The sequence below is a fragment of the Heptranchias perlo genome, chromosome 4 (genome assembly GCF_035084215.1).
Source record: "Heptranchias perlo isolate sHepPer1 chromosome 4, sHepPer1.hap1, whole genome shotgun sequence".
In the NCBI taxonomy this organism is placed as follows: Eukaryota; Metazoa; Chordata; class Chondrichthyes; order Hexanchiformes; family Hexanchidae; genus Heptranchias; species Heptranchias perlo.
The window spans coordinates 68,797,403-68,815,226 of record NC_090328.1 but is presented as its reverse complement, the minus strand read 5'-3'; the positions used below and the strand labels follow the sequence as shown (position 1 = coordinate 68,815,226).

Genomic DNA, 17,824 nt, shown 5'->3' with positions numbered 1-17,824 from the left:
TCTTCACCTAATTTTCACCAAGTGTCCTTTAGCAGTAATTAGGGAGAGAGACAGACAGACAAAGAGATAAGGGAGAGGAGAAAGAGATCCGCATTTCATTTGGTATGGGTAAATTGAATGCTAGATTCCAGAAAGTTGAAAATGCGACATTTTAACAGTGTGCCATCTAAGATTGACATTTCTTACCAACTGAGGAAGAGAGAGAATAGGGCCGTATAGCGGGCAGTTCCTTGTTTGAGCATTTTGTTGATGAAAACCATTGAAAGTTTAATAACTAATGACTCCACATTATACACACACATGTAAGTGAGCAAATGAACTAATAGGGACAAATTTTTCTCTGTTGCACTTGGGCACCAAATATTTGCTGAACAGTGCACATTGATAAAAAGAGTGAGAAGGATTGTACTATCATCACGGAAAGGACCCTATTTCCTGTCAATGGATTATCCCTCCAAATGTTCCATTATGGGCACACAATCCTCCCTGCTCGGTTTTCCTCTATGATATCTACCCAGGTGATTATTCAATGCCCAAGAACAAAAGAGGAAAATTTACCCCAGAGTTTTTGTGCCAGTTAGCATTTTAGGAATTTTGGTACAGTCCACTCAAAAACCAGCCTACCTACTCCAAAATCAAACCAATGCCAATCCTGGTACCACCAATTTTGTGAGACTGTCAACCAAAAGTTGCTGCCTCATGCATTTTACACGTAATTTTCTCAAATAATCTCCCCTATTGATCATTAATTGAATATCAGTGGTGAGCTTCATAACATTTGACTGACTATTTCTACAGCATCATATCATAGCCGTACAGCAGGTACTAATAAAAACATATTTCTGAATGGATTGCACCACCGATATTTGGGAATCTTTATCAATAAATATGTTTTTCCTTGCCATACCTACCTATTTCAGTCATTGTTACTCCAGGAGCCAGTTGACCATTTGTAAAAGAGCTATACGTAAACAAGTTTGGTACAGGTGTGAGTTCATAAATAGGCTCTTGTTTTATTTGCTTGATTCCAGCCATGTCTATCCCGGACTGATCCGGTGATGGTTGAGCAGAATCTACACTGTAATATCCATTAGCTCCCTCAGATTGTACTTTTGGCAGATCAATTACATGTCCATTTGAGTAAGTGCCGCCAATTTCGTTATTCAGGTCTGTCAAGCCATTGCTGATGCTGTTTGTGTAGACGCGGGCAAGGGCCTCTGCCTCGCCACTCTGCTGCTGCCGCTGCTCTTGCAGCCTTTGTTGGTGCTTCTGGACCTCAGCGTATAAACTGTCACGCTGCTTCTTCGACATTCTCCCAAATTTTACAGCTGTGGAGAGAGCAAAAAAAGTAAATTGAAACTGAAAGAATCTACTGTATCTCCAGCTATCACATTCTCATGAGAACTATGGATAAAATAATAAAATAGTTGACTTTTAACCCTAACGGGTGGGTAATATGGTCCCGGTGCTGTGTTACGTAGAACTACATAGAATTTGCAGCACAGAAAGAGGCCATTTGGCCCAACTGGTCTATGCCAGTGTTTATGCTCCACACGAGCCTCCTCCCTCCTTACTTCATCTAACCCTATCAGCATACCTTTCTATTCCTTTCTCCCTCATGTACTTATCTAGCTTACCCTTAAATGCATCTCTGCTAGTCACCTTAACTACTCCACGTGGTAGCAAGTTCCACATTCTAGCCACTGGAACTACTGCTATCCAAGCACTGCATGATAATACAAGGTCAGTTCATTAAAATAAATATGTGGCACTCCTGGTGCTTAGGGTATGATACACGGAGTGCCACAGGGATCGGGGTTGGAATGTTGGGTGCCAGCCGTTAGAAAAGGTTGCTCCTCTGGTTAAATCGCCTGGAGCACAAAGATTCCCTTCAATAATTGACCACTGAAGGCTAAACAGATCCAGGGAACATAAACAGTGTGGCCCTGTTACAAGGAAAGGGCTTTCCAGGAGAAAAAAGTTTAATTTTAAAATTGGGCCTCTCCTTCAATGTTGTGTTCTCAGGATGTGGTCAACACTGGCAAGGCCACATTTATTGCACATCCATAGTTGTCTATGGGCCGCCTTGAAGCAATTGTTTGTGGCTTACTAAGCCACTTCAGAGAGCATTAAGAGTCAACCACAGGGTCATGTTCAGGGAATATTGGGTAGGGAATGGCAATTTTCCTTTACTGAAAGTTATTAGTGAACCAGTTAAGCTTTTATGACTATCAGCCAGCTTTTATGGTCCTTCTTTCCCCTCGGTGTTAGTCGAGAAATTACCAGACTTATGAAATGCAATTTTTTATGGTGGGATTTGAACTACTGAGCTGTGGGTTGCTAGCTCAATATCATAACCACTAAACGACCGGATCTGATGTTGTCAACTGGCACGAAGCATATGAAGCATCTTAATGAGCCTCGCATACAGTTGGTGCACAGGGTCCTAGTGCACTGGATGTTTCCTGGCTTCATTGTCCTTTACTGATCATACTGGATGTGATGAAGGCCTCAGGCCTCCACACCTGATAATATAGGGTCTTGGCACTTAAAGCACAGTGGCACTTCAGTCACTTTCCATCACATTATTTGCTCCTCAGACTGCCGGCACATTTAGGGAATCACCTGTCACCTTGGGCAGATCAGTTTTTGTTTTATTTTCAGGTCATACTGACAACTGTATCCAAACACAGAAGTGCTGTTACAAGTAAGTAAACTCATCAGCTGCATCTGTATTCCAAAGACACCCGGAAGACTAAACTTATTTGTGTACAACAGAAAGTTTAAATAATCAGTGACCATGTACTGTGACAAATTCTGATACTGAAATGAATTGCTTTTGGGCATTTATTATAATTCAAAACTATAGGTTCTCAGTAGATTGGTTTTTCCCCTTCTCATCCCACTTTCAGTGCTCGTACCAGCACTGGTACTTTTGCATGAATGCATTATTTTTTCTGATAACATGAAAATAAGGTAGAAAGTGTATCTGAATCATATCCTTCAACACTTGATTTGAATTTCTGCAAAAAATATTTTATCAGCATGTTTTGCATGGGTAACATTTCTTTACTGGATTTACAGCTCATGTTCCATACAGTGATACGTATAATACTTAATGCTCAACAAAGGAAGAGATTACTGGAGAAATATTTTCTTTCCCTATGTTGACCAGTAAGCACACAGGTTCGATGGCGCAAAAGTTAGCCTCAAAGCTGTCCACCCTCCCCTCCCCATATTGCACCAACAATGTACTTTAAGTGTTAACCACAGAAAGTCATTTCCTTATTGGCCCAGCACGACCTTTCCATTCACTACATTGTTATATCAATCCTCTCCCAGATAAACTGAGACCAGTGTCACTCAGTGTATAATTTCCATGAAGGTTGTGACGATTCCAGAGAACCTCTGGAGAGGGGAAATTCCATATTCTCTAACTAGGTTAAATTTGGATCTTAAAATTTCCCCCGTTCTTACCATCACGAGACATTCCAAGGGCAAGACACTTTTGCAGACGACAATGTTGACAACGATTCCGATTAGTTCGATCAATTAAACAGTTCCTCTGTCGAGGACAGGAGTAGGATGCATTATTCTGTTGACTCCTCCTAAAGAATCCCTAAAATAATAAGAGAGTTGTAGGTTACAATGCTTTATGTTAATGTGACTTTTCTTCCTTGAGTACCAATTTTGCTGCATGACGTACTCATTAGTTGATTTGAGGAAGCAATCATGTTAACCTGCTTTGGGGTTGAATTTTCTTTGAGTTAAAGTAAGTGCTTAAACAAGTACATATTTACAATAAAAAGTGCTTATGAATCAGTTTTTATTCCACTGTTACTGACCTATACAAATGTGGGGAGAGATTTTGAGGCCTCCTACCCAGTGGAAATGGGGCAGTCGTACTCCAAAGATGGTGAGATATGACTTACAACAATAACTTGCATTTATATAGTGCCTTTAACGTAGTTAAAACGTCCCAAGACATTTCACAGGATCGATTTTCAAACAAAGTTTGACACTGAGCCACATAAGGAGATATTAGGATAGGTGACCAAAAGCTTGGTCAAAGAGGTAGATTTTAAGGAGCATCTTAAAGGAAGAGAGAGAGGTAGAGAGGCGGAGAGGTTTAATGAGGGAATTCCGGAGCTTAGGGCCTAGGCAGCTGAAAGCATGGCTGCCAATGGTGGAGCGATTAAAATCGGGGATGCACAAGAGGCAAGAATTGGAGGAGCACAGAGATCTCGAATGGTTGTAGAGCTGAAGGAGGTTACAGAGATAGGAAGGGACGAGGCCATGGAGGGATTTTAAAATCGAGGCGTTCCTGGACCGGGAGCCAATGTAGGTCAGCGAGCACAGGGGTGATGGGTGAACGGGACTTGGTGCAAGTTAGGATATGAGCAGCAGGTTTTGGATGAGCTCAAGTTTATGGAGGATGGAAGATGGGAGGCCGGCCAGGACAGCATTGGAATAGTCCAGTCTGGAGGTAACAAAGGCCTGGATAAGGGTTTTTCAGCAGAAGATAAGCTGAGGCAGGGGTGGAGATGGGCGATGTTACGAAGATGGAAGTAGGTGATCTTGGTAATGGACCGGATATGTGATCGGAAGATCATCTCAGGGTCAAATAGGATGCCTAGATTGCGAATGGTTTGGTTCAGCCTTAGACAGTGGCCAAGGAGAGAGATGAATTCAGTGGCTAGTGAACGTAATGTGCGGCGGGGATCAAAGATAATGGCTTAAATCTTCCCAATATTTAGATGGAGGAACTTTTTGCTCATCCAGTACTGGATGTCGGACAAGCAGCATGACAAATGAGAGACAATGGAGGGGTCGAGAGAGGTGGTGGTGAGGTAGAGCTGGGTGTCGTTGGCGTACATGTGGAATCTGATGTGTTTTTGGAGTGGCAGCATACAGATGAGAAATTAGAGAGGTCAACGATAGATCCTTGGGGGACTCCAGAGGTGATGGTGCAGGAGCAGGCAGAGAAGCCATTGCATGTGATTCTCTGGTTACAACTGGTTGGTTAAGAATGGGACCAGGTGAGCGCAGTCCCACTCAGCTGGACGACGTTGGAGGAGGATGGTGTGGTCAACTGTGTGAAAGGCTGCAGATAGGTCGAGAAGGATGAGGAGGAATAGTTTACTATGGTCACAGTCATAGGATGTAATTTGTGACTTTGATAAGGGCCATTTCAGTACTGTGGCAGGGGTGGAAACCTGATTGGAGGGGTTCAAACGTGGAGTTGGTGTGGGAAAGATGGCACGGATCTGGGAGGACACAACAAGTTCAAGGACTTTGGAGAGGAAAGGGAGGTTGGAGATGGGGTGATAGTTTGCAAGGACATAGGGGTCAAAGGTGGGTTTTTTGAGGAGGCGGGTGATGACGGCAGATTTGAAGGGGAGGGGGACAGTACCTGAGGAGAAGGAACAGTTAATAATATCAGCAAATATGGGGGCTAGGAAGTTAAGTGGGGTGGTGAGCAGTTTAGTGGGGATAGGGTCGAGGGAGCTGGATGTGGGTCTCATCGTCAAGATAAGCTCGGAGAGAGCACGAGGGGAGATAGGAGAGAAACTAGAGAAAGATGCGAGTTCATGGCTAGGGCAGGGGGGAACCTTAGAGAGGTTTGACTTGGTGGGCTAGGGGAAGGGAGGGAAGCAGCAGAGGCTGCTGAACGGGTGGTCTCAATCTTAGTGACAAAGAAGTCCATGAGTTCCTTGCACGTTTTGTTGGAGGTGAGGGTGGAGGGAGCAGGGGAGAGGGGTTTAAGAAGACAGTTTGTAGTAGAGATGAGAAGCCAGAGGTTATCTTTGCATTCCGACTTACTGCCCATTCCCACTGAAGGGGGTAGCTGAAGCTATATTCCCAAGTGTCTCCCTCTGGGCAGCAGAAGCAGCCACTTGAGTCAGGTGGTAGGTCTTTTTAATATGCAAATCAGGGTCCTATAATGTACATAGGATCCCAACTGCCATTTTAGGACTCAACTGGGTGATGAGTGTGCCATATACGTTCCGCACAGTTTCAACTGATGGTCCAGCCAAAGAGAAACCCAGAAGGTAAGTTTTAATTTATTTCTGTGGGGCCTGGAAGAGCAGGACTGCTCCTCTGGGTTGTACAAAAACAACCTGGGCCATTTCCACACCCGGTTTCTTCGCTCCCCCCCCCCCCCCCCACCAACTCCGAGAACAGACTTCCTCCCCTGCCCATACCTTATTCTGGGCTTGGAGGCTGGCTGGCCCACCCAATATCGCAACGGCCCAGAGCTGGCAGGTTTCCCCGGGGCACTCATTTGCTGCCCGCAACCCGCTGGCCATGTGCTAATGAGGCCTGGCTCTCAAAATGGACCTATCAGGCGGTTGGCTGGCACACTGCTGGCAGTCGTTCAAACACCATTCAGTGCAAAATCTACCCTAGAGTGACATTTAAACACACAACACATTAGATATAAAACAATGGCTGAGTCTGAGAAAAAACACACAATTTAAAGTGGTTTGAACATCCTGAAATCAGCAAGAAGTTCCCATAAAAATAATTAGGAGATAGACTGCTGTTGGAAATACATGATTGTACAGTTTTAACTAATGGAAGGTTTAAATAGGAATTGAGAACATAAGCACATCGGAAAGCATGGAAAAAGAAAACCCCATGCGGTCGACCAAGTGTTATCCTCCCATAAACTGTGTACAATCTATTTAATCTTGAGGGAATTCTATATAAGTACTCACAAAAATAATCAACAAAAACTCCAGAATATGCATTCATCTCCACAATTTCCACTATTCAATCCTGACCTGCTGCCCTCTACAGACAACATTCCTTCTCCCAATGTAACAGTACAAGAAACATTCGATTTGGTGGAGTCCTTGACCATCTCCACCTGCAGCTACATCTAACTGCCAATTCTATTCTCAACCAGATCTCAAACAGTGATTAAATACTGTGTTTGCACTAAGCACCTACATGTGTTATGGCTGCAGTTTGGGAACAGTTGCACAGTTTTCAGAAGCAGGCAAAAGATAACAATTTCAGTTTACATGAACTAGAGACCTGAGAGTGGTAGAACTACGCTGACAAGGGAAGTTACATCCTAACAACAGCAATGTTAGGATGACATAAGACATGAAAATGATGGGCAGAAAAAGACCATTTGGTCTATCAAGCCACACAGTTGTGATGCGTGAAGCATAATATTCTTTATTCAAACAAATGGGAACTCAATGAAGATGCCTAAATGCCAAGCTTTTGGCCTCCATTTGCCATGATACTTCAATTTGCTCAACTATTCCCTCACCTCCGCCTTTGATACCTTTATCCCCAGCAAAACCTTTATTTTCTCCTGTCCTGCTCATTCCCCCTGTTATGGCCCCCATCCTTCCTCCCTCAAGTCCTAGAGGCACAGACTTGAGTGTATCTAAACAATTGGTTTAGCCATCTATCATATGGATTCTATTGGGCTTCAGTCTCCTTGGCCAAAATCATTCACTATTCCAGGATTATCCATAAGACCAAAGATAACCCTCGGTTTATTTTCTCCGTCTGCTGTTCCCCCTTCCTCTTTCCCACCAGGTCAACCCTCCTAAGGTTCTGCCTGCTCAAGTCCTAATCCCTCATCTGTCTCTAATTTCTTTCCATTCGTCCTGCCCTCTCTAAGCTTATTTTATCCATAAGACATACCTCTTGCTTCCTTGACCCCATTCCCATTAAAATCTTTTTAATCCAACTTCCCTTCTTTGCCTCTATCCTCGTCATTGTAAATGGTAACCTCTTCCCAGGTACTTTCAAAACCGCCATCCTCATCCCCACCTCAAATCACCCATCCTTGACTCCTCTGTCCTTGAAAACTACTGCCAACTCCAATCCCCCTTTCCTCTCCACAGTCCTCCAAATCCATGCCCATCTTTCCCGCAATTCACTGTCACAAATGAAAATTCCTGCAACTGTGACCGTCCTCCTCCACCTCTCTGCAGCTTTTGACATGGTCAAACACACCATCTTTCTCCAACAACTCTCCTCCATTGTCCAGCTCAGTGGGACTGTCCTCACTTGGTTTCACTCTTACCTATCCAGAGCAGCTCCAGCAATGGCTTCACATCCTGCCACCACACTGTTACCTTCAGAGTCCCGAAAGGATGTATGCATCTCACCCTTCGCTTCCTCATCAACATGTGACAACACCTACAGACATCGGGTCAGCTTCTACATTTACGATGATGACATCCAATTCTACCTGGTCACCACCTCTCTTGACCCCTCCACTGCCTTTGTGTTGTCAGACTGCTTGCCTGATACCCTGAGCTTCAATTTCCTCCAGCAAAGCACTGGGAAGACAGATACCATTGCCTTCAGTTCCTACCACAATCTCCATACCCAAGCCACCAATTCCAACCCCCTTCCTGGCCACTGTCTCAGGCATCGGACTATTCACAACCTCAGTATCCTATTCAAACCCCAAAACCATTCCATCACAAAGCCCGCCTACTATCACCTACGTAACATCACCCCCTACTTCAGGCTATTTGCTGCTGAAACCTTCATCCATGCCTTTGTCAGCTTCAGATTCGACTATTACAATGTTCTCCTGGATGGCCTCCCATCCACCACCCTCCAAAAACTTCAGGTTATCCAAAACTCTACTGCCCATATCCTATCCTACAGGAAATCGTGCTCATCCATCACCCCCATCTTTGCTGCTATACATTGGCTCCCGATTCCACCAAAGCCTCAAATTTAAAATTGTCATCCTCATGTTTAATTCTCTTCACGGCCTCACCTCTCCCTATCTCTGTAAACTCCTCCAACCCTACAACATCCCCTTAACTCTCTGTTCCTCCGAATGACCTCTTGTGCATCTCTCCCTCCCTTCGTTCCACTATTGAAGGCCATTCCTTCAGCTGTCCCGGCCTCATGCTCTGGAATTCCCTCCCTAAATCTCTCTGCCTCTCCACCTCCCTTTCCTCCTTTAAGACCCTCCTTAAAACCCACCTACTTGAGCAAGCTTTTTATAACCCCTATTAATATCTCCTTCTTTGGCTTCGCATCCATTTTGTTTTGATAATGAAACACTTTGGGATGTTTTTCTATGTTAAAGGCATTATATAATTGGGGAGGGTTTAAACTAATGTGGCAGGGGGATGGGAACCGATGCAGGAAGTCAGTGGGAAATAAAGTGGTGACAGAAACAAAAGGCAGTAAGGGAGAGTGTACAGAACATGACCGGACAGATGGTCTGAGAAAGCAGGGCAAAGACCAAGGGAAGTCTAGATTAAACTGCATTTATTTCAATGCAAGAAGTCTGATGGGCAAGGCAGATGAACTCAGGGCATGGATGGGTACATGGGACTGGGATGTTATAGCTATTACTGAAACATGGCTAAGGGAGGGGCAGGACTGGCAGCTCAATGTTCCAGGGTACAGATGCTATAGGAAAGATAGAGCAGGAGGTAAGAGAGGAGGGGGAGTTGCGTTCTTGATTAGGGAGAACATCACGGCAGTAGTGAGAGGGGATATATCCGAGGGTTCGCCCACTGAGTCTATATGGGTAGAACTGAAAAATAAGAAGGGAGAGATCACTTTGATAGGATTGTACTACAGACCCCCAAATAGTCAACGGGAAATTGAGGAGCAAATATGTAAGGAGATTACAGACAGCTGCAAGAAAAATAGGGTGGTAATAGTAGGGGACTTTAACTTTCCCAACATTGACTGGGACAGCCATAGCATTAGGGGCTTGGATGGAGCGAAATTTGTTGAGTGTATTCAGGAGGAATTTCTCATTCAGTATGTGGATGGCCCGACTAGAGAGGGGGCAAAACTTGACCTCCTCTTGGGAAATAAGGAAGGGCAGGTGACAGAAGTGTTAGTGAGGGATCACTTTGGGACCAGTGATCATAATTCCATTAGTTTTAAGATAGCTATGGAGAAGGATAGGTCTGGCCCAAAAGTTAAAATTCTAAATTGGGGAAAGGCCAATTTTGATGGTATTAGACAGGAACTTTCAGAAGTTGATTGGGAGAGTCTGTTGGCAGGCAAAGGGACGTCTGGTAAGTGGGAGGCTTTCAAAACTGTGTTAACCAGGGTTCAGGGTAAGCACATTCCTTATAAAGTGAAGGGCAAGGCTGGTAGAAGTAGGGAACCTTGGATGACTCGGGAGATTGAGGCACTAGTCAAAAGGAAGAAGGAGGCATATGACATGCTTAGGCAGCTGGGATCAAGTGGATCCCTTGAAGAGTATAGAGATTGCCGGAGTAGAGTTAAGAGAGAAATCAGGAGGGCAAAAAGAGGATATGAGATTGCTTTGGCAGATCAGGCAAAGGTGAATCCAAAGAGCTTCTACAAATACATAAAGGGCAAAAGGGTAACTAGGGAGAGAGTAGGGCCTCTTAAGGATCAACAAGGTCATCTATGTGCGGAACCACAAGAGATGGGTGAGATCCTGAATGAATATTTCACATCGGTATTTACGGTTGAGAAAGGCATGGATGTTAGGGAACTTGGGGAAATAAATAGTGATGTCTTGAGGAGTGTACATATTACAGAGAGGGAGGTGCTGGAAGTCTTAACGCGCATCAAGGTAGATAAATCTCCGGGACCTGATGAAATGTATCCCAGGACGTTATGGGAGGTTAGGGAGGAAATTGCGGGTCCCCTAGCAGAGATATTTGAATCATCCACCGCTACAGGTGAGGTGCCTGAAGATTGGAGGGTAGCAAATGTTGTGCCTTTGTTTAAGAAGGGCGGCAGGGAAAAGCCTGGGAACTACAGGTCAGTGAGCCTGACATCTGTAGTGGGTAAGTTGTTAGAGGGTATTCTGAGGGACAGGATCTACAGACATTTGGAGAGGCAGGGACTAATTAGGAACAGTCAGCATGGTTTTGTGAGAGGAAAATCATGTCTCACGAATTTGATTGAGTTTTTTGAAGGGGTAACCAAGAAGATAGATGAGGGCTGTGCAGTAGACGTGGTCTACATGGACTTCAGCAAAGCATTTGACAAGGTACCGCATGGTAGGTTGTTACATAAGGTTAAATCTCATGGGATCCAAGGTGAGGTAGCCAATTGGATACAAAATTGGCTTGACGACAGAAGACAGAGGGTGGTTGTAGAGGGTTGTTTTTCAAACTGGATGCCTGTGTCCAGCGGTGTGCCTCAGGGATCGGTGCTGGGTCCGCTGTTATTTGTTATTTATATTAATGATTTGGATGAGAATTTAGGAGGCATGGTTAGTAAGTTTGCAGATGACACCAAGATTGGTGGCATTGTGGACAGTGAAGAAGGTTATCTAGGATTGCAACGGGATCTTGATAAATTGGGCCAGTGGGCCGATGAATGGCAGATGGAGTTTAATTTAGATAAATGTGAGGTGATGCATTTTGGTAGATCGAATCGGGCCAGGACCTACTCCGTTAATGGTAGGGCGTTGGGGAGAGTTATAGAACAAAGAGATCTGGGAGTACAGATTCATAGCTCCTTGAAAGTGGAGTCACAGGTGGATAGGGTGGTGAAGAAGGCATTCAGCATGCTTGGTTTCATTGGTCAGAACATTGAATGCAGGAGTTGGGATGTCTTGTTGAAGTTGTACAGGGCATTGGTGAGGCCACACTTGGAGTACTGTGTACAGTTCTGGTCACCCTATTATAGAAAGGATATTATTAAACTAGAAAGAGTGCAGAAAAGATTTACTAGGATGCTACCGGGACTTGATGGTTTGACTTACAGGGAGAGGTTAGACAGACTGGGACTTTTTTCCCTGGAGAGTAGGAGGTTAAGGGGTGATCTTATAGAAGTCTATAAAATAATGAGGGGCATAGATAAGGTCGATAGTCAAAATCTTTTCCCAAAGGTAGGGGAGTCTATAACGAGGGGGCACAGATTTAAGGTGAGAGGGGAGAGATACAAAAGGGTCCAGAGGGGCAATTTTTTCACTCAAAGGGTGGTGAGTGTCTGGAACGAGCTGCCAGAGGCAGTAGTAGAGGCGGGTACAATTTTGTCTTTTAAAAAGCATTTGGACAGTTACATGGGTAAGATGGGTATAGAGGGATATGGGCCAAGTGCAGGCAATTGGGACTAGCTTAGTGGTATAAACTGGGCGACATGGACATGTTGGGCCGAAGGGCCTGTTTCCATGTTGTAACTTCTATGATTCTATGATTCTATAAGTTGTTGTTGTTGTGTTGCATCGTATTTCCAATTACACCTATTCTGTTGTAGTGCTGTGAAAGGCATAGTTAATTTATTATCATCATCATTTCAAAAGGAGTACTAATAATCTCCATTCCCCCGCCATGAAATGAGAAGGTAAGTGTACCGTCCAGTTTGGTATTAATCATTTCAAACCAGAAAGGCCCTGGGCTCAATTTGTGCTCTCTGCTGATTTAGCTGATCTAAGTCAGATGACAGTAGGTTGCCAGAATTGGCATCAGCACTGCTGGGCTAGGGAGGGGAAAAAGTTAGCCAGGATTCCTGCTCCTAATCACTATTCTGTGACTCCTGCTAGAAAGTACATGTATTTGAAAATGCCAGATAAGAACAAAATCAAGCCTATAGGGAAAACAATCATGGTCAAATAACCCATCAAATCTCAATGTCTAAGCTTGCACACAATATTAGCGGCGATTTGGTCGGATGCCCATTTTATGTTCCGTCCAATTTTACTCTCCATTGACATTAATGGAGAGTAAATTTGCTCGAGGCGGGTTAGGTTAAAATTGGAGCTAAAGAATCTAAATGAGCATTACTCATTAGATCAACCCTAGCATTGAATTACAATATTTACAACAGGAGAAAAAGTGTGAATTGAATGTAAAAGAAAACAAAAATCTGATCTGATTGAAATAACGATCCTCTAGTCATTCTCTGAAAATGTCATCTTCATTAACTAGGTAAAGTGCTCAAGTTATGCTGTTTTATCCCTTTTCTATTGATTTGTTAGAATCACAACTGATGTGATTGTCATTTTCTCAGTGAGAGAAAACAGACTAGAGATAACTGGAGGTTTATATATGAAAGGAGTAGATCAAATTATCAGGGCACTTGCCAAACTGCATTGCATAGGAGTGAACACAGAACAAAACTAGTCTTAGTTTGTCGACATCAAGCAAAAGATATAAAGGATAGGATAATACCATCTTTCACAACTGATGATCTGACTGCATAATACATGAGGTATGAAGTTACCACTGTGTTATGTCTGGTTGAGGCACTGGTAAAAAAAAATAAAAATAGTATCAAGCATATTGAGACTAAAGCTGAAATCTGGCTTTGAAATGGGCATCTGACTGCCAATATCCATCAGCTATTCCATTTAAACATGAACACACTGAGAAATGTCAGCACTTTCACTGGGATTAAAGAGGTTTTTTTCTCTAAATCCAGTATTGATACTGGTACCATTACTGAAGGTGGCAAATGAGACTGTGGCACAGGATTGAGTGGAGCAGCAAAGGAATTAAAGTGGAAGTGATTAGAGATGAACAGGGCCAAGCTGCTTGTTAAAGGTGCTTGAAGACAATTACGATTTAGTTAAGGCTCTAAGCGTATCAAACAGGGAGCAACCAAATGTGTTTAATTAGTGTTAGGTTTGCAGAAAAAGTTGTTTCCTTTTATTAATGCAGCAATATTAATATTCATAGTATCATAGTATGGTACAACACAGGAGGAGGCCATTCGGCCCATTGTGCCTGTGCAGGCTTTTTGAAAGAGCTTTCAAATTAGTCCCACTCCCCTGCTCTTTCCCCTTAGCTCTGTAAATTTCTTCGCTTCAAGTATTTGTCTAATTCTCTTTTGAAAGTTATTATTGAATCCGTTTCCACAACCCTTTCAGTCAGTGCATTCCAGATCATAACAACTCATCGTGTAAAAAAATGTTTCCTCATGTCGCCTCTGGTTCTTTTGCCGATCACCTTAAATCTGTGTCCTCTGGTTACCAACACTTCTTCCACTGGAAACAGTTTCTCCTTATCTGCTCTACCAAAACCGTTCATGATTTTGAATACCTCTATCAAATCTCCTCTTAACCTTCTCTGTTCTAAGGAGAACAAACCCAGCTTCTCCAGTCTCTTCGCATAATTGAAGTCCTTCATCCCTGGTACCATTCTGGTCAATCTCTTCTGCACCCTCTGTAAGGCCTTGGTATCCTTCCTAAAGGGTGGCGCCCAGATTTGACACAATACTCCAGCTGAGGCCTAACCAGTATTTCGTAAAGGTTTAGCATAACTTCCTTGCTTTTGTACTCTGAGGGCTAAATTGGGCCATGTAGTGCCCATTTTGTAGGTGCTACGCGGACACCTAAGCCCCGTCCAAGATATGCTGTAACGTGTGCAGGACGCCATCTTGGTAAAGGTGTTTGCGCACGCGCAGGTAACGAGCGCTGGCATGTAAAGTAGAGAGATTATGATTTAAATCAGTGTGCAATGCTGAATTAAAGGGACCACTGCTACTTTGGCACTCAATGCTCCAGCCAACGCACTGTTTTAACCTCACACAGCTGAACCGGTCTTAAACGGCATTAAACTTCTTCCTGCACTGCATCCACGTTCATGGTGCTATGCTCCTGGCATTGACCTCATCCACTACTGCCTCCCACTGCCTCTTGAGCATATGCCTGGAGGGCCTCTTGCCCCCCTGCGAATATAGGATGCCCCTCCTTCTGTCCACCTCTTTCACCTAGGCCTCTAGTGCATCAGCCGAGAACCTCTCACAGGTGCAGCCATTCGTCATTATATTTCAGCACAGATTTACTTCCCAATGGACTTCCAGCACTACCTGCAGCCACAGTACACACCCCCTTTAAGAGATGCAGGCGACCTTTAAGTGGTGCTAGCCTCTCCCGATATCAGGGCCCTGGCTGATGTGTGCAGCCATTCAACAGCGCAGGTAGGGCTGGCTGCACACAGCTATCATTTAAACCACCAGGCAGCACGAATGTTACGTGCTGCCTGCATCGCAACCAACGGGCCCGGGTTAATCGCGGACCGCAATCTCAGCACCCGTTTTTGGGGGTTAACCAATTTAAACTTCTATGCCTCTCTTAATAAATCCAAGGATCCCATATGCTTTTTTAACAGCTTTCTTAACTTGTCCTGCCACCTTCAAAGGTTTGTGTACATACACCCCCAGGTCTCTCTATTCCTGTACTACCTTTAAAATTGTATCATTTAGTTTATGTTGCCTCTCCTCATTCTTCCTACCAAAATGTATCACTCCACACTTCTCTGCGTTAAATTTCATCTGCCATGTGTCTGCTTATTTCACCAGTCTGTCTATGTCTTCTGAAGTCTGTTACTATTCTCCACATTGTTTACTACATTTCCGAATTTTGTGTCATCTGCAAACTTTGAAATTATACCCTCTATACCCAAGTCCAGGTCATTAATATATAACAAAAAGAGCAGTGGTCCCAACACCTACCCTGAGGAACACCATTGTATACTTCCCTCCAGTCTGAAAAACGACCGTTCATCACTACTTTCTGCTTTCTGTCCCTTGGCCAATTTTGTATCCATGCTGCCACAGTCCCTTTAAACACATGGGCTTTAATTTTGCTAACAAGTCTATTATGTGGTACTTTATCAAATGCCTTTTGAAAATCCATATACACAACATCAACCACACTACCCTCATCAACACTCTCCGTTACTTCATCAAAGAACTCAATCAAGTTAGTCAAACACGATTTTCCGTCATATTTTATGGGCTTACATTGAAGCCTACTTCAAAATAAAAACAGTGCATACCATCTGTGCTTCTGGAATGATTCCATAATATTTCTTTTGAGAGCTTCTTGCAGCTGTGATCATTTGATAACTAATGATTCTGCTTTGGTTTCTTACCCTTTCTATAAAGATGCCATTGGTTGGTGGATTGTCAGGTAGTTGTACAGAAAAAAAATGATCTGAAATTGATAGAGTAAGTCACTGAAGCTACGATTAGGGCTATGTTGTCCATTAGAAATCACTGACCAGCCACCAGTGTAGCTATGTGACACCATTTTAGCCACATGCATTAATTTTAGTACAAAACGCCTTACATAATTCACACAATACAGGTAAAAGTAGTAACATGTGTATATTTACCTAACAAACATCTACTACCATTGAGTGACCAAGGAAGCTAAGCACTCAATCAAAAACACTCACATATTCAGCTTTTTGGCTTGCTATTTTACTAACAAAAAGGTTAAAGAATACATGTATACACCATGCAAATATGAGTATTGAGACCACATGCCCAAGGACTGTGCCTATTACTTATTTTTATTTGCTAATCAGAAATGCAATTAGCCACATTTAGATTCCCAGTTAGCTACATGTGGCTAGTGGCTAATGTACTGGACAACTCTGGATTAGGAAGGGCTGAGTGCCAATCTACATTCCTAAGCTCAAATAACCAAGTTTGGCCATTACCTAAATGTGACCCAATTTGGACATGTTCAGTTGGTCTGTACCATAGTGGTGTCCCTGTGTAGAGGGACAAAATATTGGTGGTAATACTGGTTGAATGTGCCAATTTCCTTAGTGCTTAAAACAAATAATGTTTTTAAAAATGGTCTGGTCGCTTAAGCAGCTGTATGGTGGTTATGCACCCAGCCAATCTGCATGAAAGGTTGCCATTAACTATCGTAAGTAAATTGTGCAATCTACTCCATCCAAATGGGGGAAAACTAAACACAAGTGTTAACCATTTACATCTGTTACTGCACAGACAGTAGAATTTTCTAGCTTATTGGGGGGGGGGGTTAACTACCCTCTCCCCTGTCCAGAGGAAACCTGGTGGAGTGGGGGGGGGAGGGGACAGTTAAAATGGAGTTCGTGAAATACTCACACTGTTCCCGCTCGGCTGGGATATTTACTTACCTGATTTTTCAGGCATATGAGGCTCCCATTTGAGTCAGGCGGGAGTCTCATGCAAATCATTCATGCAAATGAGGATCTTATTTCATGTTAACTCAGAAGGAAGCAGGGCGCCCCAGAGGCCATGCCGACAGCATCAACTTGGTCGGAGCAGTGGAGAGACCCTGTAAGGTGACTTTTAAACTTTCCTTTGTGGAGTCAGGAGGAACAGCAGTGCTCATCTGGGCTCCAAAAGTGGAAGTCTTCCTACACTGGACACTCCCCTTTCTCAAATCACTGACCACCCCGGATCCTCTGTCCCCAAACTTTAGCTTCGGCCTGGCGCACAGCTTCTGGGCTGCCCGGTGTTCCACCACTTGCTGCCTACTTCCCACGCATTTTGGTCGGGAAATCGGCCCGCGGCAAGTTAATGAGGCCCAGCCATTAAAATTACCTTGTCTTTCCGCTGCCACTCCCAGATGGGCCGCCGCTCACTAGGCCACTTTCCCACCTGGGTGTTAAAATTCCCCCCATAGTTCCTATGCATTCAGTGCACCTTACACATGGGGGTAATTGCAAAATTGCACGCTGTGAGCAGGGAGCCCCACTTACAGGCAATGTGGGTTGAAGAATCGGGCCTACAATGTTGTAGTTCTCTGTCAAATCTGAGCTCCCTGTGAGCACGGGTCACAGAGTTACTCCCAAGGCATCAATGCAGTTCCAAGACTGTGAGATGTAATTTTTATTCCATCTGCTTCCTTTTCTATCTTGCTCTTCCTTCTAAATTCCTGGAAAAATGATCTTGGTTGTTCTCAAAGTGCCCGACTGGCTGCAACTTCTTGAAGAAGTGTGACATTGTATGAACTGCTTTAACAACATTCAAAGAGTCATTTTAAGCCTTAAAGTACTGGATACATTTTTAGAGCTTTTGGAATGACTTACATCTGGAAAAGACTATTTTCTATTTCTTTGTTGTACTGCACTGTCGCAAAAAGTTCTCA

At 43.8% G+C, this 17,824-nt stretch overlaps 1 protein-coding gene across 2 annotated transcripts in view; it reads right to left on the bottom strand.

Annotated features, from left to right (window-relative positions):
• Nucleotides 1-17,824, bottom strand: part of rorb (RAR-related orphan receptor B) — a 170,723-nt gene that overhangs the window by 43,465 nt on the left and 109,434 nt on the right. For both annotated transcript variants that reach the window (XM_067982200.1, XM_067982201.1), the window contains exons 3-4: nt 3,478-3,619; nt 912-1,328 (exon numbers count right to left, since the gene is read on the bottom strand). In XM_067982200.1, the coding sequence (XP_067838301.1) occupies nt 912-1,328; nt 3,478-3,619 (559 nt within the window). The remainder of the gene's footprint in view (nt 1-911; nt 1,329-3,477; nt 3,620-17,824) is intronic.